Source organism: Sphaerodactylus townsendi, linkage group LG04 (genome assembly GCF_021028975.2).
Source record: "Sphaerodactylus townsendi isolate TG3544 linkage group LG04, MPM_Stown_v2.3, whole genome shotgun sequence".
NCBI lineage: Eukaryota > Metazoa > Chordata > Lepidosauria > Squamata > Sphaerodactylidae > Sphaerodactylus > Sphaerodactylus townsendi.
This window is the reverse complement of record NC_059428.1, coordinates 33,357,384-33,380,965: the sequence shown is the minus strand read 5'-3', so window position 1 is coordinate 33,380,965 and position 23,582 is coordinate 33,357,384. Positions and strand designations below refer to the sequence as shown.

The window sequence follows — 23,582 nt, the reverse complement described above, 5'->3', positions numbered from 1 at the left end:
ACTGTACATTTAATACAGCACTCCTCTGACACTACAATTATGTTCCTGAAAAAAGAGCTGAGCAAAACAAACTCTGTAAGAGGTATTGATAACACTGGTCTTAAGGGGTATGGGTTCACAGTGTTGCCATTCCTGAGGTACGAGTGACATAAGAGGCGGCAACTGGACGAGGAGCCAACAACCACCAGCTGATTTCCTCTTTTATCTTAAAGAATCTCCTGGTTGCCTTCTATGTTGAGCTTCCTCCAAAAACAGCTGCAAATGCCTTCACTGTCAGCCCCATGGCTCCTACTGAGGCTCCACTTAGTCATACAGGCCTTTTATACATCTCTGTCACCGTTGGGAGGCAGCTGTCCCATGTAATATTTGTGCCACATCACTTTTGGCTGGGCCAGTCATTTGTGGAGCTCCCACCTTCCCTCTTCTTGCCTACAACACAACTTATTTTTTAAATGACATCACTTTACAAGAGGTGTCACTATATTGACTGTTGGACTCCTATGCATTTCCTGTAAATGTAACCCTCACACTTTAGGTCCTTCTTCACTGCCTAAATCAGAAGACCTTTACAAACCTCCCAGCCACTGCTACCTTTATTGTCCCATTGACTATGCCCATTGACAGAAGCCATTAATGCTGGTTTCCTACAAGAACATGATTCAACATAGTAAAATCAAGGTAGGCCACAGTTCATTAATATGGCAGTAAAACCATCAAACAAGAGCAGAACAAACACTATGATCATGTCAGCAGCCTGCTCTTATGCATATACCAATAGCTTCACCTGAAAACTAGAACAGAATCACAAAATGTCATTATAGCAATTCCTCTTTGGCCACAAAGCTCTCCTCTGTCTACTGTAAAATGCTGTTGCTTGTTTTCATTCTAACTATTCTCTCATCTCCTAAAATTAGCTCAGGGATGATCTCACCAGGAAGCTCTATGAGCAATGAATTCCAGAGGGAAATACAATTTTGCTGCCTTTGACAAAGGGTTGACAGGTGCTCCCTGAGCACCAATGGGGTGTGTGTGTGTGTGTGTGCAGATATCTATCATCACATACATATATTCTTTTAAAGAATTAGATGTGGGTCAGAAGAGGGGTGATCTGACTTTTCACTTTCAGGTATGAAAATGTCTGAAGTCAGCATTGAATTAGTTTTCAGTACAGGTAGAACAGAAAAGGTCCCACAAAAATTTCATTTTATCCTGAGATATTGGTAATCAAATATTAATAACAGCCATTCAAAATCAACGACTCTATACGAGATACATCAGACTATTTTAAATTTTCAAAAGAACACCAGATTTTCAAAATACAGGCTGTCATCCAGGTGTGGTCACATGCAGCAGTTACTGGCCCCAAATGGGAATGACATCCTCCAACAAGTGCATGCAGTCTATTCATTGAGGTCTCGAAATTAGCACTCATTAGGCTATCATTTAAGTCCAAACAACACGTTACAATTTGTAACACAAACTTTCTCAGTTTGCTTGACCTGATCTTCTTTGACTGTCAGATGTCAGACACAGGGGACCTTGTTTTCCAAGTGCAAAGGTCAGATCTGGCTTCAACATTCCCCTTATGTGTTTTTCCCAACCCCAAAGACCTCTCCCGCCCTCCCACCCACCAATGTCCCCTATTGCAGCAAATATTCCTCTCCAGAGTGGTTTCAAACAAACAGTAACATGCCATTTGGCTCACACAGGCTATATGAAAAGAAGCGTTCTGTCCACCATCTGTACAGTCCTATTACTGTCAATTCCTTCTAACCCCACTGAAATCAACAGGCTTATATAGAAGTAATTCGGATTACTCTGGATGGCACTTAACTTGTGGTGGGGGTATAGCAATATCAGCAGGCCAAGAGCTCCTACAAGCCACAAGTGCAAACACACAAAGGAGTTGTGCAAGATCCATGGACACAATCCATACACACGTTTAGTGCACTACAGCATTAGGCAGCATAAATGGCTTTTTAGTGCAACAGTAATCAAAACATGGAATACTGAATTACTTCCAGTTTCCCAGGTTATGTAGGTGAGAAGGCTACAAGGGACACATGCTATTTGTATCTTCTGTCAGCCTTCTTGGAATAGTTAATTATCATAAATACAGTAACAATGAAAGCAAAACATATAAAAGAGACAAATGCAAGAAAAGATCTTCGGGGCTGGAAAGCAATGTAGTCTGGGTCAAAGGCAATTTCTTCTGGACAAAACAGTTCTGGGGTTTCCTGGCCTGGGAAGCCACCCTTGTCAATTATCTCCCTGTAACGTTTCACAGAAGGTCTTGGCTCATACCGGTTGACAACATAATGAAAAAGGCCATATTTAGGATCAGTCCTATCAGTGAAACGATGCACAAAATAGCCTTGGATGTTGACATTATCCAAAGTGTAGGCTGCAAAAGAAAACAAAATAAGAGGGGAGGGAGGAAAATAAATTAGTTTTGTGTTTGTTTAAACAGCAGTTCTTTAACCATCATACAAACCTAGGCTTGTTTCCTTCACATTAACAATGAAGATGTGACGCGATGTTGCATACAAAAAAGTATCCACTGATTAAATACTCATGGGATTAAGTGTGTACAAAGTGCATCCTTCAGTGGTGATATAACAGCTATTAGGACCAAAAAGTGACAAATTACAAGAGAAAAACATAACAAAACAATGTGGCACCTTAAAGATTTACCAATTTATTGCAGTATTTTGTGGGCTACAGCCTACTTCATCGGTTGCATAAAGAAAATCCACAGTTAGTAAATATAGTTTATATATAGATTTAACATACACATACAAAAGGAAAAATGCTGGCTTAGTCTCAATCAAGACTAAGCCAAGCTATTCCAGTCTGTGGAGTCAGATGAGGATTGCATCTGTTTTCTTTTGGCAGGTATAAACCCGGCAATTACATATAGGATTGTCTCTTTTATGCATTTATCCATTAAATTAAGGAAAAGGTTTGTGCTTTCTACTGCACAAAAATAGATCTGTCAGTCTTGTTTTTGTCTATGGAATTAATCATTGTATTTTATCTTCTTGTATATTTTTGTTTTACTTTATCGCTTTTATTGATTCGGTTTATGTTATGTTGTTAAGGCTTGTGGCTATAACACTTAATAAATATTTGTATTTACACTCCAATCAGATGCACACCTTTGCTGTGTTACTCAGCTAACAGCACTAGAAATGTGAATTCAACAAAGCCAAACCCAAAAAATATGGCAGTGATTTAAGGGTGATGAAAAGAGAGTCCCAAATAATGTCAATTTTTTGCTGCATTTTTTAGGTCACTTCAGCCCTGCTGTCATTTTTAAAAATGACTGGGGGGGGGAGAATCCCCTTTTTCCCCCTCCCTCCTTCTCTCCCTCACTTCCTTGTTGGCTGGCTCGGTCTCAGAGGCAGCAGGTGGCATATAGCTGAAGGCTGGGTTCAGTCTGGTAAGGCCCAGCATTCAGCTCTGTGTAGCTGTCCCCAAACTCCACATGGGTTTCGAGAGTAGCCAGCAGCACAGAGCCTAGCATTCAGCTCTGTGCTACCTGAGACGCTGAGACTCACATGGAGTTCAGAGTGTCATGGAGTTTTTTTTCAGGTTCAAAACTGATAGACCCAGAGGTGGAGCAAGGGGTGCATGTTCATTCTGCGCCCCAGAATACCCCCGCCCCACCCCAGAATGCCCCCACCACGTCACAGCCATGCCCCCACAAGGCCCAGGGCACTGCATACCACCCAGCATCCTGGGCGCTACGCCACTGGATAGACCCCCACCCCCTCAAAATAGGAATTTTCCCAATGGTATCCATTGGAACCATGCTGCCTGCTGGCACCTTTGGTGACACCTGCCAAGTATTTCAGAAACACCCATACCATTATGGCAGTTCAGATTTTTCCTGATTTTTCAAAAAGTTCTGTGTCTATTAAATGCAAATCTGAAAAAAAAAACTAAAATGGTGCATACCCCTAAACACATAGCTTACTTTAAGTCACACAGCACAGATCCTTCTGCTATGGTAGCAGCAACTGCCAAAGCAATAACTTTATTTTTAACATCTGCACTGCCAATCAGATCTCCAAAGGCCAATCAAATGCCCCGGCAGGGAAAGTCTCACCTGGCCCCACCAAATTTCTAAAATACTTGGCAGGTGTCAGCAAAGGTGGCAGCAGGCAGCATGGTTCCAATGGATACCACAATGGGAACCCCTGTTCCACAACTATCTTGGGGCCTGTGTATTCTTCTATTGTCCATGTAAGTATTTGTATACAGAATTTCTAAAAGATACTGTGAGCCTTCAGTGTTTACTCCCATCAGAAGGAAACAGACCTTGCAAAGAGGTCAGCCTCAGAAGTTACCTTTTGAGGTGATCTCTCCTTTTGCAATGAAGTCTTAATATATTTATCTCATGGAGGGGGGGTTCTTCAGTGTTTATCTAGATTCTAGAGCAAAACATTGTAATAAGTTCTCATTCCATAGCAACAAGGCACCAGGTTCCTAGCATTACTTTGACTACACGTCCTGTAATCTTTTTGTACAGCAAGAGATGAAAGAGGAACAGAAAGGAAAATGGCAACCTTCAGTAACAGCAGGAATAACAATGAGCATTCTCCTAGAACCCAAAGCTGAAAGACAAAGAAGATATCAAGTGAGAATATTCCAAGGGAAATTACTGTGGGGGAGAGGACTTGTAAATACAAGAGGCACTTGTGGTGGACCAACAAGTCACCAGGTTGGGTAAGAAGAGTACACTAAGCCCAGAATGGACCAACTGTTCTTTATGCTTGTTCCATTTTGAAATGTTACTGAAGTGCGTCATTCTAGCCACACTGTACTTTTGGCAGGATACAGCTGCTATGTGAAACCTAGATTTTCTATATGAAAGCCAGCAACCATTACTTACCAAACAAACCAATTCAGAAAACACATTATAAAACTTGGATCAGATTTTTAGGATCCTTACCTTTTAAAGCTTCATTGATATAATTCTGTATGTAATATATCCTCAGCTTGTCTTCAGCTGCATCTGGCTTGTCATCAATCCCATTGGCTAGGACGTAAATTGGCATATCACCATATTTACTCTTTACCCATTGGAGAAGCTTGCGTAACCCCCAAGGAACTATTCTACTTCCACTGGGTGATTCCAGCCAAGTGATGTCATTGAGCATTTGGACCTTGAGCCTTTGATCGTATTTCTCTGGGTCTTCGTTCACTGAATCCACAAGTACTGTGGTGTAGTGACTTAAAGCCAAAAAGTCAAATGAACCATGAATTAGCTTTTTTTCCTCCTCTGAGAAAAAAGGTAAGTAGAAATCCCATATATCTCCATTTTTCCACTTCCTCATCACATCCGGATAGTCACCATTTCCAAAGATGGGCTCGGCAAACCAGCCAAAGTCAAATTCCAAAACTCGGCTGGCAGCCATTTTGTCATTTTCAGAAAAGGGGCAGGCTGGCTCTGCCCAGTCAGCTTGTAAGGCAATCGATATTTTTCCCTTCTGAATTTTCCTGAATTCTCTGTCATAAAGGTGCCAGGCTTTAGCGTGACCCTTTAGTAGATTATGAGCTGCAGAGAACGTCAGGTTCTTCGTGTAAGGTTCATTTATTGTGATCCAAAATTTGACATGCTGGCCAAGCTTTTTAAAGCAAAGTCTTGCGTACTCTTCAAAGGCACGCACCGTTAAAGGGTTCTCCCAACCACCATGCTTGGCCAGAGAAAAAGGAAGTCCTTGATTCTCACCTACAGGCTTCCACAGAGCAACTACAGGAGTTATATTAACTCTAAGTAGTTCACTAACAAAACAGTGATAATAAAACAGGAGTGTGTGGTTAACATAAGACAGGTTACCTGAAGGGAGAATCAAAGACCACTTCAATGAAAAATAGAAGTGTGTGATGTGTGTTTGTCCAAGTAAAGAAATCTGAAGTCTGATGGCAGCTAGGTCAGCACAATGTCGCTTGCGTTTTGGGGCATCAACTCCCTCAACTTTAATTAAGGTCTTGGTTCGATAGACATCCCAAACATAAACACTGGGGTCAAGGAACTGGGATGGAGTTGTATCAATCTGGAGAATAAAGGAATAGATTCAATTAGTCAGAAAGGGGAAAACATAAGCAGGCAGTAAGTTCAAGTAACTGACTGGATTTTACAAGAACATGGCTATTGTCTGCTGATATCATTTCAGTGCATTAACAGATTTCATGTATCCATATTTCTTCACATATATTAGGGTAATCTCAATCATAGATTACAGCAATATCTGCTATTCACATAACAACTCTCATGCTTGGATTGAATATTTATCCAGTATTTGTGGGAGTACAGTTCTTTTTCCTTCCAGCTACACGCTATAAGGCACAGGTATTATAAGGGGTGTCTCTCCAGAGGCTGGATTACAGCTTATCTATCCCCTGCCAGCATGATGCTGGCAGGGGTTGATGGGAACTGTAGTCCATAACATCTGGAAGGCCGCGAGTTTGAGACCTATGCTATAAGGGAAACTACAAATTTTCAGGGGGAAAAGGAATAGATACTGTATGGCACATGGCCTGGATGACCCAGGCTAGCCCTGATCTTATCAGATCTCAGAAACTAAGCAAGGTCAGCCCTGGTTAGTAGGTTGAGAGATCACCAAGGAAGTCCTGATTTGCAACACAGAAGGTAGCAATGAAAAATCATTTCAGAAAACTCTACAAGGTCACCATAAGTCAGCTGCAACCTGACAGTACTGTCCACCACCACATGATGTGATCTTCAGATGATGTCAAGAGATGATCTGTTATTATGCTAACTTTCTAACTGTTCATTATTTAACTAATTATCAAATATTGCTAGAGACATTATAGGCACAGAAGAAATCATCTTAAGAACAGATTGCCCCTTTGCCACAACATACACAAAATAACTGGAATAAGGTCTATCTGTTATCCTTATTTCTTTGTGGTATCAAAAAAATTGATGTCAACTCTGTTATTCAGTATATACGATGTAGAGGCAATTGGAGATTTGTTGCCTCACTGTAGCTGAAGCACCAATCTGTTACAAATGTATGTTACTATTAAGTATCTTGCAACAGCAAATAAAGGGATTCCTCAACCTTTGCCTGAACAATCTTCTCTATCACCACTTTTTGGGAGGAGATTATATTGAACTTCCAGCTGGATGGATAATGTGATTATGTGTGTATAAAAGCACGAAATGTCAGGAACCATACATGACATTAACATGACCCCACTTTCCACTATCAATCCCAACTGAAGAAAGAAATTAAAGGAAACAAGGTAATTAATGCGGGGGGGGGGGTTGAACAAAGTAGAGGGAAGAAGCCGTGGAGGTAGAACACTAGTTTCTATTTCTCATGAGTTAGGTACTTTGTTTTTGTTGGTTTTTGCAGTCAAGTCGAAGCCAGCTTATGGTAATCCCATTGGGTTTCGAGGCAAGAAACATTCGGAGATGGTTTGCCATTGCCTGCCTTTGCATAGAAAACCTGACTTTTCATTCAAGTAGAAACCACTTAGCTTCTGAGAACAGGCAAGTTCAAGCTATCCAGATCAGGTCTAGGGACAATAGCCAGTATGTAAAAGAAAGGAAAACACAATGATACAATGAACTCTCAAATCTGCTAGTAAACTATATCCCTTCACCAATAGCATTTAAAAGATAAACAGGGTATAAATAGAAAACAGGTGAGCTCAGATAAGCCTAAGCTAGTCAAAGCAAAGAAGCTAAGCAGAACTGCCTATAGTTAGTACTATTTGGATGGGAAACCACCAAGAAAGGCTGGTGTTGGTATGCAGAGGAAGACAATGGAAATCCACCTCTGCTTGTCTTTTGCCTTGAAAAACCCATGAGGAATTGTGGAAAGTCATTTGTGACTCAACAGCAGTTAATTACTTTTACTTTTAAAAGGAGGGGCAGGAAATCGTCATAGGAAAACAGATACAAAAACCTCATCTATGTGCAGCACAACTAGCACTAAAACTAGAGGAGCTTTCCAAAGGGGTCTCACAATCTCTCCTGCAGGCTGGCTGACTTTCCATATGTGGTGCAGAGGCTACAGATTTTGACTACTCATGAGCCTACGCAGTTCTCTGCACCCAAAAAAATTGTTCTTCACCATTGCTCCTCAGAACTCTTTTCTTTTTTCCACAGAAGTCTCTCTTGCCTTTTCTTCAACCACCTCCTTGTCTTACCTAAGGGAACAAAAATGCTTTCCCTGCTAAAGGTCACCAGTGTGCCCAAAGACAAGGAATTCTCATAGTGAGTGTATAATATAAGAAAGCCATTTGAACGGAGGGGAATGTAAAAGCTGTATTTCAGACATTTCAGGCAACCTTTGTAACAGAATTTCAATTTCAAACAAATCAGACTCATCCATCCTTATACATAACTCACTAAGGGTTAGCATGTCCCACAATGGGCGGAAAGTGAGTCCTGCGCATCCATTGGGTAGAAGCGCTTTCCTCACATTCCAACCATCACCTCACCTCCATTCCCAAAACCTGAGGGTCTTGGGAAGGAAGGTGAGGGGGCAAGCGGGCTGATCCTGCAGGCTGGGCTCACTGTGCTGAGTCCAGCAAGTACAATCAGGCCCCCATCTTCCTTCCCAAGACCAGAGACCTTGGGGAGCGATGTAGGGGGAGATGTGGGCATGATTCTGCATGCTGGACTCAGCAGGATTGGGGGCCCCACCTTCCTTTCAGAGACCAGCGACTCTTGCGAAGAACAGTGAGGTGAGAAGCATGTCCGATCCTGCATGCTGGACTCGGGGCCCCTACTTCTCTTCCTGAGACCTGCCATAAGACAGCAAGCTGAATGTTTTCCCCCTCCACCTCACTTTCCAAGGCAGCATGATTCTGCAAGAGGGACACGGCTAGTTCCATCCCACATGCAAGATTGACCTCCCCACTCTACTTCCCAAAGCCTGGGGGCCTTGGAAAGCAGAGTGTGTGGGGGGGGGGGAGAGAAAGCATTATCCTGCATGTGGGTCAGAGCTAGCTGTTTCCTATATGGAAGACTGCCCTCCCCACCACTTCCTGGCTGGCCTTTTGGGGTGGTGGGGCAGGGGCACTGATGAACAGCTTTGCCAGGCCTGCGGAGCAGCTGCTCTGTGGGTCCAACAATGGCCAGTGGGGGGGCAGGATGTACAGGGCTTGGGTCCCTGTGTGTCCTGCACAGCAATTGGCTAAGGGTTCGTCATCAGACGTTTGAACCCTTAGCCAATTATGTATTGTAAGATTATGATAGTTTGTAAGATTATGATAGTTTGGTCACTAACTATCATAACACCTTTTATCAGAAGAGGAGGAGGAGGAGGAAGAGGGGGAAGAAGAAGAGAAGGAAGCGGAAGAGGAGGAAGAGGAGGAGATTGTTTTAATACCCTGCTTTTCTCTACCTTTAAGGAGCCTCAAAGCAGCTTACAATTGCTTTCCTTTCTCCTCCCCACAACAGTCATTTTGTAAGGGACTAAGAGAGTTCTGAGAGAACTGGGACTAGCCCAAGGTCAACCAGCAGGCTTCTTCTGGAGGAGATGGGAAAACAAACCTGGTTCACCAGATTAAAGTTGGCTGCTCTTAACCACTACATCACATTGGCTTTAATCTAGTTGCTTAAAAGACTAACCATGCAATATAAGCAAAATTACACCTTTCTAAGTCCACTAAAGTCAATGGCTTAGAAGTAACTCTCCTAGGGCTGTACTGTAAATATGGCTGCCCTGGTTATAATTCGATTTTATAACCTGTTATTTTCCCAAGTTGTCATTCTGCTTTATTAATATCATATGGATGAAACATTAAATGCCAATGCACTCCAAAATACAGCCACAGGAATCAGCCCCTCTAGGCTCTGTAGAATTCTAACAGAGCTGCTAGTCAGAAGTTGCTGTTTCTTCTAGACAGTCCAGTGTTGGGCTCACAGGGACAGCAATAAAAAAAACATGTCACAGGGAAATAGCTTTTCTGGAGAATTATTCCTCTTAGAGTAGTAAAGCATGCATTTGCACAAGCACTGTGGGAATGCTGTCAGAAATATTTTTCCACCATGATGCACCTGCAAATCATGCAGCTTCAGGCCTGCAGCACAAAATGTTTAAGGGTTTTTATGAAGTAAAGAATTTGAAAAATGAAAAGTGATTTTAAAACTCTCCTGTACAAACTGGGTCATGACCACCTGATCAGCCCCTGGACAGAATGTGGACTGTTTTTAATCTATCTGCCAAAACTATAATATGTTTAAGAAATGCAATATTGCATTTAGGAGTTCAACAGCAACTTTTTGCCCAGAAAATTGTGCACAATCCAAAGATTGGCCAATGTTATATGACCATCATAAAATGCCTGAATAAGTCCAAATGATAATGTGTTGCCAGAAGCACCCAACCAAACTGTTATAAAATATGTTGAGATAATCTCATTTCACAGGAAATGAAAAGGAAGATTTGGTTCTGTAATTTGACTTACGTGAAGATTATGTTCAATAATTCCCCAAGCAAAATTACAGGGGAAAATCCCTTCTATCGGCTGGTTTTCTGGTAACGGAAGGAAACCATTTTTTCCTATCACCTCTTGGTAGAAATGTGCTGAAGACTTTGACACCAATTTTTTATCATGACTTTGAAAATCAACATAAAACAGACCCCTTCGAACATTGCCTCTGATCCATTCAAAGCCATCCATGAGTGACCAAACTGTGTATCCAATGACATGAACTTCATCATACCGAATAGCTGGGAAGGAAACAACAAATAAAGTGATCTCATATTCCCTTGTAGAATGCACTGCAAGCATAAGAACAGTTGTACTTTTTGTGGAAAACACATTCAATTGTTCTTGCATTTTACAAAACTCTGATGCCCTTGACTATCACCACTGTCATAGTAGAGGCTGGTTCATTTCCAAGTTGTGATTTGACAACAACAAAGAGACTGTGCGCCTCCTGTTTTATAAGGGAGTATAATTTTGGATGGTTCAGGCTAGCCAGAGCCTATCAAATCTCAGAAGTCAGTGACATGTGACAATTTTCCTAGTGCTTCTTATCTCTACTCATTTCTGCAAATACAAAGAACAAGGACACTCCGCCAGCGTTAGGACATGAACCCAAGATCTAATTTCTAGTCCTATTTCTCAAAAGTGAAGAAATCTGAGATGATGATATTATCAGAGATTACACATGGATTTCCCATCAACAAATGAGAGAAGAAACTGCAGCTGATCCAGGAGAAAAGGTCAACATCAGCACAGATAGTATCACACTACAGAACTGCTAGTTGTTGAATTGGCAATGTAGAAGAGACTCAATGTAAACCCATTAGTTTAGCCAAAGACCTTCCCATCCCCTGGGTTACTAGTCATTCTGCAACAAGCTGTTCCTTCAACAGAGAATGTGTTATGTAATAGTGGCTGCAAGTACAAACTGTGATATTCCTTGAAGAGAGGAGAATATTTATACCCCAATTTTCTGTCCGGTGGGAGCTCTGAACAGCTTGCAACATCGTTCCTCCATTTTCTCCTCACAACTACAACCCTGTGATATATGTTAGGCTGAGAATGGCAAGCCCAATGAACGTCCATAGCTCAGGAGAGATTCAGACATGGGTTTCCCAGATCCTAGTCTGACATGCTAACCACTGCACCACACTGATTCCTGCAATGCCATTTCTGTTTATCTTTCCTATAATGCTGTTAATGAGACAGCCCTGGTTCTCGGGGTGCTTTTTGTAAAAAACCATCATCCTTCAAAGGCTGCAATCTCTTATATACAACATCTTTAATTACTTTTCTCCTTTTTTGTTTTTCCGTGTCTACGTGAGAGAACTTTCGTGTCAAATGGGTGAATACCAAATCCCTGTGTGATGTTGTAGTTAAAACCAGGTTTGATTGACCACTCCTCCACATGAACCTTGCTGATAACCTTGGGGCCAGTCACAGCTCTCCCAGAACTTTTTCAGTCCCACCTATTTCACAAAGTGCTGTGGAAGGGGAAGCGAAGGTGGTTGAAAGTGGGGTACAAAAACCAATTCTTCTTTTTCATACATAACCGTTGTATAATGAAGTGCAGTACCTCTGCAATCAACTGAATATACAAAGGCACATATTTACTTTTATTTCTTATCTTTAAGATATGTCTGATGCAAAATACAGTGCTTGAAACTTTTCTGTTTTTAAAACAGAAACATGATTCAGCAAATATATGTTATTTCACTGACTGTTATTTTCTGGTTTTCCGTCAGAATGGTTTAGAAAAAAGAATTACCACAGGCATAAGGCAAAATATTTTCGTTTTGCTATTTTAAAATAGAAAGTTACATTCTACTACTTCTCACAACATTCTACTTCTCACAACATGTCTATTTTCATATTAGGGATATATGGGCTTTTAACATTATTCGGCAAAGTTGCTGTGAAAGCCAAGTGAGGCTGCAGCAACAGTTATTTCTGTTTCTTTATTACTGGAAAATGAATTCTTGCAGTCATAGGGCAATTAACAAGGCCTGGTTACCCTCTGCACACACACAGAACAATAGAGACAGAGAAAGAGTTGGTGTATATATATTCTTATCTGACAAATATTTACTCAGCTATCTGAAGCATTAAAGCTAATCACTGGCTATCTTCTTCCAGAACCGATTCACTGTAAACCACATAAACCATATACACCATCTCCAGGTTATATGAAGGCAAATGGATAACTTTTTGTCATCACCAATGACAGCGGATTAGGTCAACAGAACATTATCCATGCTTGATGGAAAACAGTTGGCAAGCCCAGAGGAAGGTAAATCAGTTTCTTTGGAACCTCGTTCCCCAACCAACACCTGGATAGATGTTTAAATACCCACTGGGTTAGCTCTGGAGAATATATTTAATGAACATAATAAGAATATTCCCCTTAATAGTTCTGTCAGAAAAAAATAGAAATAATAATATTACCAATAATCCCTACCTTTTAACGTTTCCATAATGAATCTTTTGAGATAATACATATACTTGCTGTCATCTGTCTTGGTGCGTCCTGAAATAAACCAGCTGTTCTCCACAATGAAGATTTGGGGTTTGTTATATTCCTTGCTTATCCAGTAAAGAAGAGGCCTCAAGTTGAGTGATTCCTGCTGTTGGAACTTCATGGGAAAATCCACAAGATGGAAACTCAGTGTAGCTCCAAAAGAAAGAGCGAAGAAATCAGCTGTTCCCCTAACAAACATCTTCTCTGCTTCGGTAAATTCTGGCAGCACCAACGGCAGATTATCTTTCATGGTCTGAGGGTAGTCTCCATCAATAAATAGAGGTTTAGCAAACCAGCCCAATACAAAGTCCAGAGATTTCTGACATTTCATTATATCTTCTCTAATCATCTTTTGAGGTTCTATCCAGTGAGAACCTAAGGCAATGGACACTTGACCACCTTGAATTGCTCGGAAATTATTGTTGTAAAGGTGCCAGACTTTGGCATGAGCCTATGAGAAAAGAAGAACTATCTTATTTCATTAGCTTCATTTAGTCTAAGTCATACATACCACCAATTCTCCAACAATGGTTCTCATGGCTTTAATAAAAATTATTTGAACTGCAATTCCATTCTTAGGTCTCAAAGCTAGTAATAATACTTTAAAAATAAACACAGTGATTTTCTCTTTTTTTTATTTATTCCTGATATCATTTTCATTCGTACTGTCCTGAAAACTTTCTTAGCCCCCTTTCAAAAACTGAAATCTTTCATACTTGCCCCTGAATAGTTAATTTAAATTGAAACTTGAATTAATTAGGGAAGTGCCTGTGAAAAATCCTGGTCCTTCCTCAAATCCAAACTCATATATTTAAATGGTTGAGATATCTGATTGCTGGCCCCCTCCTTCCTTATCCCTTTTCAAGTTCCCTTCTTGTGTTTGTCTTACTTTGCCCGGTTCCTTCTCTCTTTACACCTTTCTCTAGACCTCCTTCTCTCAAGTCCTTCTGTCCTTACTCCATATCTCATGTTACTTTTCCAACAAGGTTTGAGTAAAATAAAGGAAATGAGAAGATGCAGAGAAGGCTATGGGAAGGGTCAACTAAGTTTCTCCGGCTTCCTGCAAAGTCCAAGCAGTAGCCACAAATTAAAGAACAACGGATATCTGAACTCACAATGTGGCTCTGTTGGGGGAGGAGAATTTATACTCCCCAATCTCAGCTAAGGACATCCATTCCACCCTGCAATGGTTCCTGGGGGTATTATTTGCTCTGACAACACATCCACTAAATTCAAAGGCAGCAAAATGTACTGTGATCCTAATCCCATTTGGGCCCTGAGCAATTTAGGAAAAGAAGTTTTCACAACTGTCACCTTAAAGTGAATCATGGGCAAATGTATCATTTAGTTCAGTCCTGTAAGTGGGTAGAAGGAATTCCTGAATATAATTCCTGAAGCAAGCAGTTTTTGTTTATGCAACCAGTTGTTTTTGGAAGCAAGCTCACTGGGCTGCAAAATTCAAAAGTGCACCTATATTCTTGTATACTAGAACAATGTCGCTAGCCAAAGAGAAGAAAAGTATATACAAGAAGAACAGACCTACACAAAAAGTACAGTTATTACAGGAGCTTAGTAGACAGATAAATCACTTAGTGAAGGAAGGTTATTGTGGAGTCAATAATGTCAAACTATGCATCCTTAATTTTCAGATAACCACAGTTAAACTTTATGTGGGATGATTTGAAGCCCCATCCACAAGTCAGCATGAAAAGTCAAAAAGACTCCCCACCACTGAGAAGCCTCTATGGGCATCAATGGACTAATGCCCAAAAGGTCCAGGCCGCCAGTGTGACATCAGTAAAGTCGGCTCCTCTCCTGGTCATGCCCCCGGCCCACCCCACCCCATTATACCAGTGCTGGCAGGGGGCTCAGCCTCCAGCACCACATTCCAGTGCTGGGGGGGACACAGCCACACACTGGCGCAATCGGCCCTCTGCCAGGGTAAGTGCCCTTGGGAGGGCAAATCTGGTGGCGCAGCGGTGCACCACTACCACAAACAGATTCACTCGCTCCCTTTGGATGGGTTCTAAGGCCATTTTCAATTTTGAGAAAACAGCCACACTTAACTTATACCAGGATCTGAAAGGCAATCTGAAAGAACACATCCTATAACACAGAAGGTAGTATTGAAGGCTGGTTTGGTCAGAGATTCAGACAGGAACCACCTCAATTAAGTATTACATTGGAATGTTGTGGGGTTTCCGTGCTGAATGGCCGTGTTCCAGTAGCATTTCCTCCTGAAGTTTCAGCCCTATGGAGGGTTTTCAGGCAGCTGGGTGGGTGGTTCTTTTTTGGCTGCACTCCCGCGCCATTCTGGAGGTAATGCGGCAGCACAGTGTTGGGGTTGTCCCTGGCTGTGCTGGCCTATGGATTGGCTGCCCATCTGTTACTGAGTACAATTCAAAGTGCTAGTTCTTAGATCTAATACCCTACTTGGGGCTGGTGCACTTCAAGGACTTCCTCCTCACTTACTGTCCAGCCCATCAGCTATTCCCCATAAACCCTGCTTTCATGCCCCTGCCTGCAGAGGTTGCAAGACTTTAGTATAGAAATGCTTACTTTTTAAAAATCAGATTTTGCAGAACATTTTTAAATTACATTTCTCATATTAAAGGTTCAATAAATAAATCTCAAACAACAAATCTCGCTGTAATTTGTTAACGTACAAAACTTGTCACCATTCATTACACAACACAGGACATATTACGCTGTTTAATCGGCATTCATTTTATTGGCTTCATTAAGCATATTTATCATCTGTGTTGCTTGAAGAGCCGCAGGAATCAGAATTGGGGTAATTAACCTAATTACATTCAATAAATCATTTGGAAGAATACAGTGTCCAAATTACAAGAACTGACAAATTTTATAGCAAGGGAACACATAAGACTTAAAGACGTTACAAATGAAACCGATAACAGAAAGGAAAGGAAAACAATGTCACAAAATGATGCGCGGTACATATGTGGCTAACGTGTATAATGGGGCGGTATAAAATGGGGCGGTATAAAAATCGAATAAAATAAATAAATAAAATAAATAGTTACTGCCTTCCTCAAAAAGCATGATGGGGCCACAATGCTGTGATTACATCCAGGTTAGATTACTGTACTGTGGTTTCTGTGAGAGGGCTGCCTTTGGAAGCTCTAGAAACTTCTACTAGTACAAAGTAAAGCAGCCAGGTTACTGTCAGGGGTGGGATACAGGGACTCCATGACCCCAGTACCAAGAAATCTGTATTGGCTGCTCATCTGTTACTGGGTACAATACAAAGTGCTGGTTCTTAGATGTAATGCCCTACTCGCCTTGGGGCTGGTGCACTTAAAGGACTTCCTCCTTACTTACTGTCCAGCCCATCCTATACCTTTAAAGAAAAAAGAAAAGAAATGTATCTATTAAACCTTACAGATTTAGAGATTAAAGTACAGCATCGAAAATTGTTTTCTATATGATTTCTGCAGCTAGGGATATTGATTGCGAAAAGATGGAAAAGTGAAGAACTCCCAGACACATCGGAATGGATCAACAAGCTGATTGAATATATGGGATATGATAAACTATCGATTATAATCAAGCACAGAATGATAGACAAGTTTATTAAAGACTGGGAACCGTTACTGGATTACTATAAGGACAAGTCGGGAAGAAAAACAGAAATTCTAAGTCAATGTAAATATTTAAGTAGAGTTATAGAATGAGAGTAAAAAACCCTCAGCATATAAGATATAAGTAGAATTATACGTTTTAGGAGTTTGATATTGATACATGTAATGGATATAATAAATTAGTTAAATATGGGAAGTAATTTAGTCTGCTTTGCAAGTTGTAAAATAAGATAAGAAATTTACGTTATGTGAAATGAGGAATTGCAAATGTATAGTAGGAACTATGTTTTAATATTGATGTGTTGATTATTTTTTTTGTTTTTTAAAATAATTAATTAAATTTAATAAAGAATACATTTAAAAAATACTGTCCAGCCCATCAGCGAAGATATTCCTCATAAGCTCTCTTTTCATTCCTCTGCCTGCAGAGGTGAGCTGAGTGGTAGCCAGAGACAGGGTATATTGGTATATTGCCCGAAGAATGCCCTTTCCCTTGAGGCTCTCCTCATGTCTAAGCTACTTTGCTTTAGGGGCCAGGTCAAAAAATTTTAATTACCCAAGCTTTTAATTACCCAGGCTTTCAAAACATGGGTTTATAAGTCTACTTTTAGCCTGCTTAAGACCCATTTGAAGAAGCTATCTATTTTAGAATCTGTTGTGTTTTTGAATGCTGGGTTCTAGTAACTTTTCATGATAGATTATATTTTATTTTGTAAACCACCTTGGGCAGATTTCATAGAGGGCTGGCACAGAAATTTTCTAAACAAGCAATTAAATACCGTAATTTCTAAATAAGCAATTAAATATTGTAAATCTTCTGTTTTAAAACGTTCTGGTAGATGGCATGCATTTCCCTCTCTTATCCAAAAACTAACCAAAATTCGTTCCAACAGGTTACAGTTTTTACTACTAAGAATATAAGATGTGCAATTAGACCAGATCAGTGGTCCTCCTAGTCTGACATCCTGTTTTACCAGCTGGCCAACCAGTTGTCCTGGAGGTTTGAAAAACAAAATATAGAGACCAAGACATCATCCTGGCATCATCTCATAGCACAAGTATGCAGAGACATAACTCTCTCTGGACATGGAAGTCTCCTTTGTCATTATGAGAGCAAACCTGAGCTGGTCTGCTCAGAATCCCACCCAAGTCTATTCAAAGGGTTTTATTCCCAGGAAAGTGACCCAAGGATTGCCCTGTATGGCTAGTACCCATTGATTCCTCCATAAATCTGTCTAATCCCCCTTTAAAGCCATCAATGCTCATGGCTACATCAATGTTACAGAAGCTGACGTCAAATCTAACAATTTAATTGTTCATTAAGCAAAGAAGAGTTTCTGTTTGTTATCTGGTGTCCCTGACATCTCATGTTATAGAAGAAGAAAAAATATTTTGTATCGATTTTATAAGCCTCTATCACGATAACAGCAACAAACAAATCATGTCAAGCCACAATTGTGTCTATCTACACTCTCCTTTTTTTCAAACTGAAAAGCTACAGACTCTTTAGCCTAAGGTGCACCAACCCCTTAATCGGTTACTTTCCTTTTTTAATGATCCCTAGCATGGAGTTTGCCTTTCAGAAACCTGGGGGGAAATCAATCAGATATAGCTAGTGCTTAGTATATTATACAGGGCAGTGAGTCAAATTAACCAGAAAATGTAAAGAGAATAAACTCCCCAACAGAATTGCAACTGTGGAGAAACAAGATCCCAAAAGTACATTTTGTACGTTGTGTTCTAACATCAGTATGTTACAAATACTAGTTAGTTGTAACTAACTAGGTCAACAACTCAAAAACAAACTTCACCCTAAAAGATATAAACAAGGCACTAAAATAAGTACGTCTGTTGAAATTCAGATGCTGGTAATGAATACAGCAGTATTAACTTGTTTTCATGAAACCTGATCTTATCTGATGACTTATTCAGATAATAAATAACTTGGAGAAACAATGAGTTCAAAATCCAAATAAACGTACATGTGCCTTCACAAAATATGTACAGAGCACGGCCGTGTTTACAAATCAGACATTTGTAAAAACTGTTTGATTAAGGTTTAATTTTTAGTATAAAGGGAAATTGTTTCAACTTGTTACAGTGCATGGGTACTATTTTATTTGTGAAGTACAGCAATGATACAAATACAAATATACTGTCCAAAAAAGGCCAAGCATGAGAACTAGTTAAAATAATGTGTTCGCGAATCATGAATATGAGTTTCCAAGTGCTAGTTTAAATTAGTTACATTTTTTTATTATGGACATGAAATCACTGTTCTATACTCTTCTTTACCACAATTTAGGGAAATTTTATATATATATATATATATTCAGGACAGCCTTTTCAAGGTATGTGGTGGGTTTTCCGGGCTGTGTGCCAAGGTCTGGTGGATTCACCAGACCACGGCCACACAGCCTGGAAAACCCACCAAAACCGGCTGAATCCAGCCGCGAAAGCCTTCGACAATACATTTTCAAGGTAAGTTTGCTTTGGATGGGACAGTACTGGAGAATTAAATGAATTTGGAATATTTTGTTTATAAAATTGATAGGCTGAGACATGACTGTAAAAGGCATTATTTTGGAGGGATTGTGGTTTAGTGAAAGAGCTTCTGATTTGCTTAGAGAGGCCCAGGTTCAATTCACTGTATCTCCAGTTCAAAGGACCAGGAAGTAAGTGACATGAAGACCTCTGTTTGAGACAGCGCAGAGCCACTGAACAGAGTCTCTAGAGACAATACTGACCTGGATGGAAAAAAGATCTGATTTGTAGGAGGCACCTACAGGATTGTGTCAGAAGCAAAACACACAGGCCAACAGAGCTAATCTAAGTTCTGCCCTCCCAAAACCACTTCTGTTGGATTCTGTTAAATCCAAAGTGCTCCAATTCAGTTTTGTGAGTTTCATGTAAGTTTCATGTGAGTTTCATCCTCAGTTCCGTATTTCAGATAACGGCACCATACTGTAATTTCTTTGGTGCTCAATGGATAAACATTCCATACTGATGTTTATATTAATATATTAATTTTAAAATTATTAATAGCATATTTAAGGATGGGATGTGCTAGGCAGCTTCATCCTGGCTCCAAACTCAACAACTCCATCCTGGCTCCAAACTCAACCAATGATTTTGGAGGCTTTGGTTACTCTTGACAGTCTGGACATGACACACAAAGGGATGGTTGATGCCACTCAGCACCAAGAACTTCCCTTCACAACCCACCTGGCAGCACAACAATGATGGGCTGCTGCAAGAACAGCCCTTCATCATATGATTGCTCAAAGTACTTACCTATTATAAGCAAGTTACCCTAGCCTTGCCATCCCTAGACAAGGTCTAGCCCAGGGGTAGGGAACCTTTAACACTCAAAGAGCCATTTGGACCCGTTTTCCATGGGAAAAGAAAACACTTGGAGCCGCAAATAATTTTTGACATTTAAAATAAAGATAACACTGTATATATTGGGTTTTTTTACCTTTTACTCCACTCATTCTGAGAAGCGCATGGATGCATCCGCCCTGCAGGCAGCAGGGCGGATGCATCCATGCGCTTCTCAGAATGAGCGGAGTAAATGAGCTTCTCAGAATGAGCGGAGCAAGGATGGGGCCAGCGGCTCAGCCTCGCCGGCCGCCGGGAAAGCACCCGCCCCGCTCCAATGGGGCAGGTGAGAGGGGAAGCCCGCAGCATGGCCCAGCCGACTGCGGGCAGTTGGTGCACCCGCCCTGCTGCCTGCAGGGCGGGCAAGGATGGGGCCAGCGGCTCGGCTTGTGGAGCCGCAGTGCAAGGGCAGAAGAGCCGCATGCGGCTCTCAAGCCGCAGGTTCCCTATCCCTGGTCTAGCCAGTCCAAAGACTGGACCTATTTATCCCATTCCTCCTTTGATTAGGCAAAACATGGTCCCTTAAAATACCGGTTGTAGGAGACCACACAATTGCTGCTTGACTCTGAAGCGACCAGCTAGAACTGCTTGACCATGGGTGGAATAACAGCATGTGGCAAATACCTGGTTAGGAAGACAGCAAGTCCTTTCTATGGCTCCCCTCAACTCATCCTTTGTATGGTTGATACAGGGATCACAATGTGGTGCCCACTAAGTAACGCTGCCAATTCTGAGGATAGAAATTCCTGGAGATTCCAGGGGGGTGGAGCCTAGGGAGGTCAGGGAGAAGTATAATGCCATACAGCCCACCCTCCAAAGCAGTCATTTTCTCCAGGGGAACTAATCACAGTATTCTGGAGATCAGTTGTCATTCTGGGAAATCTCCAGGCCCCACTTAGAAGTTGGCAAGTGTTTTTAGAAAGTGGATGGGGCCAGATGGGCCTTTTGCCAGTGGAAATCTGATTGGCTGAGCAGGTGTCTAGTTCTGCTGCTTTGGCAGCAGATGCCGCTTCAGAACACAGACCTTCACTGAATGACTGAAGGTATGTATGAATGCAATAAAATATTTTAAAGCAAGCCCCTCTGTGAAATACTGAAGAGTTACTATTAGAGCTATCTACAACCCCATTCCCGGATCCTCTGCAGTTGTCTCCACTTCTTTTGAGTAGCCACCACCCTGGGTCAGAATTCCAAAGATACTTGTAGGCTGGAAAAGGTTGGAGACCCTTGATTTAATAGGATTTAACAGCAGAAGGAACTGCTGTTACAAAATATAAGCCAGATACAGCAGAAAGTGAATGTAAGAATGTACTAAGAAGGCTGGCAAAAATTCAAAAAATAATAAATTATGACTTGTGTGAAACAGCTAGTTAAAGAATCATCCTGAACGTTCACTTTCTAATAACCTATTTGCTCATGAAATTCACTCTCACTAGTTTTCATTCTAAAGGAAGAGACAAAATATACTGCAATCCTAAACACCACTGCACCCTTTTAAGTCCACTGAAATCAAGGAGCATAAAGGGGTGTACTTCGGTTTAGAAAGGAACTGTGAAATCAACTTTTAGTTGCTTAAAATCAAGCTACCTCAACCTGCTGTGTCAATCATGTACCTTTAAAGAATCAGTGCACACACACTACACAATCTACATTTGGGTCATCTCAATTATAATCTTCACCGAGAAAAACTCAGGAGTAAGGTGCATCTTGCCAGAGTCACCTGCAGGACAGTGAAAAAGTTTAGTTAAACTAACCCAGACCTTCCAAGCCACCTATTTTGTAACGGTTTAAACAATTTCATACTGAGGTGTTAGTTCTATCTATGAAGTATTTTACAGTACACGGTTTAAAAATAATTCAACATTTTGCCTGTGCAGATTTCCAACTGACTACAGGCTTCAACCTCCTTGAAGAGTTTGGAGTTATACTCCATCTTTCTCTCCTGTAAGACAACTCAAGGTGGCTTACAATCTCCTTTCCCTTCCTCTCCCCACAACAGACACCTTGTGAGGCAGGTGGGGCTGAGAGAGCTCCGAAGAAGGGTGACTACCTCCAGATCACCCAGCAGGAACGTAGGAGTGCGGAAACGCATCTGGTTCACCAAATAAGCCTCTGCCACTCTGGTGGAGGAGTGGGGAATCGACCCCAGTTCTCCAGATTCGAATCCACCTGTTCTTAACCACTACACCACGCTGACTAGACACGGTTCATTTATAAATATCCGAGCTCAAGCCTTCTTCCTCAAGCTGTCCGGCTTTATTATTCCTTCAAGTGTTAACTTCTTTCCCTACCTGCGGCGACTTTTTCAGGCTTGCACCGAATTCTACACGTCTTGGCCAACCTCGCAGGGCGGCACGACCACGTCGTCCGCGTGCCTCTCCCCGCCTTCACGCCCCCTTACCTTGAGGAGGTTGTGCGCCGCCCTGAAGCCCGCCCTCGGGCCGCCCTGGACGCCGGGGGGCAGCCGGCCAGTGGCGTAGCCGTGCCAAGCCACGAGGTAAGGGTTGTCGATGGTGAGCCAGTAGCGCACGTGGTCGCCAAAGTGCCTGAAGCAGAGTTCGGCGTAGTCCCGGAAGCGGTCGGCCAGAGCCGAGCTTTGCCAGCCGCCGTGGGCGTCCTGCAAGCGCTGGGGCAGGTCCCAGTGGTAGAGCGTGACCACGGGCTCCACGCCGCGGCTCCTCAGGCCGGACAGCAGGCGCGCGTAATAGCGCACGGCGGCCAGGTTGAGGGGCGCGGTGCCATTGGGGAGCAGGCGCGCCCAGGCCAGCGAGAAGCGGTAGTGGGAGACGCCCAGGAGCTGCAGCCCGTCGAGGTCGCGCTGCAGGCGGTTGTAGCCGTCGCCGGCCACGTCGCCCGCCACGCCGGGGGCACCCTGGACGGCATGGCGGTGCGCCCAGGCGTCCCACACCGAGGGCCCTTTGCCGTCTTGCCTCCAGGCGCCCTCCACCTGGTACGCCGCCGTGCCGGCCCCCCACAGGAAGCCCTCGGGGAAAGTGTCGTAAAGAAAGAGCTGGTCCTGCGGGTAGGGCGCCTGGGCGAAGTGAGCCCAAGTGGCCGCGCCCTCGCCCGGCTCCCCGAGCAGCGGTCGGCAGAGCAGCAACACCAGGAGCAGCTCCCGGGCGCGGATCATGCCGGAGGCTGCGCGGGACGCCGAAGGGACGAGGGTCTGGCTCCTTCCCCGCAGCCCGGAGACCTTTATCTCTCGCCCGGCCCTCCCCGCAGGGCGGTTAATAATTACCTAGGCGGGGGGGCTCCCTCCTCCTCCTCCCGCATGTGGAGCAGGGGGGCAGGTCAGGCAGGTTCCTCGGGGCGACGAGCGCGTCGGCGGAGGGAGTTGATGGGAAGGGGAGCCAGCAGGGCAGGCTGCAAATCCTGGCAGGAGAAAAGACGTCGCACCTGCGTCCTCACACCCGGCCTCCAGAGAGGCAAGTGTCCCAAGTGGGACCTAACCAGATCTCTCTTCTTTGGGGTTTCTGAGACTTCTCCTTGGTTCAGTCCCGGCTCCCTGCAACTTTCCCTCTTTGGGACAGAATGTATCCATTTTATTTTGAGGTCCTGCTGTTGCATTCCTCTTTCAGCAAGCTTCAGCATTCAGG

The 23,582-nt window shown here is 42.6% G+C and overlaps 1 protein-coding gene across 1 annotated transcript; it reads right to left on the bottom strand.

Moving 5' to 3' along the window:
• Window positions 1-1,217: 1,217 nt before the first annotated feature.
• KL (klotho) lies at window positions 1,218-23,116 on the bottom strand. The gene is made up of 5 exons (XM_048494045.1): window positions 22,388-23,116; window positions 12,941-13,451; window positions 10,459-10,724; window positions 4,958-6,062; window positions 1,218-2,404 (listed from the first exon to the last, which is right to left on the bottom strand). The coding sequence occupies exons 1-5, from the start codon at window positions 23,114-23,116 to the stop codon at window positions 2,067-2,069; spliced, it is 2,949 nt and encodes a 982-aa protein (XP_048350002.1). The 3' UTR covers window positions 1,218-2,066.
• Between the last annotated feature and the right edge of the window lie 466 nt (window positions 23,117-23,582).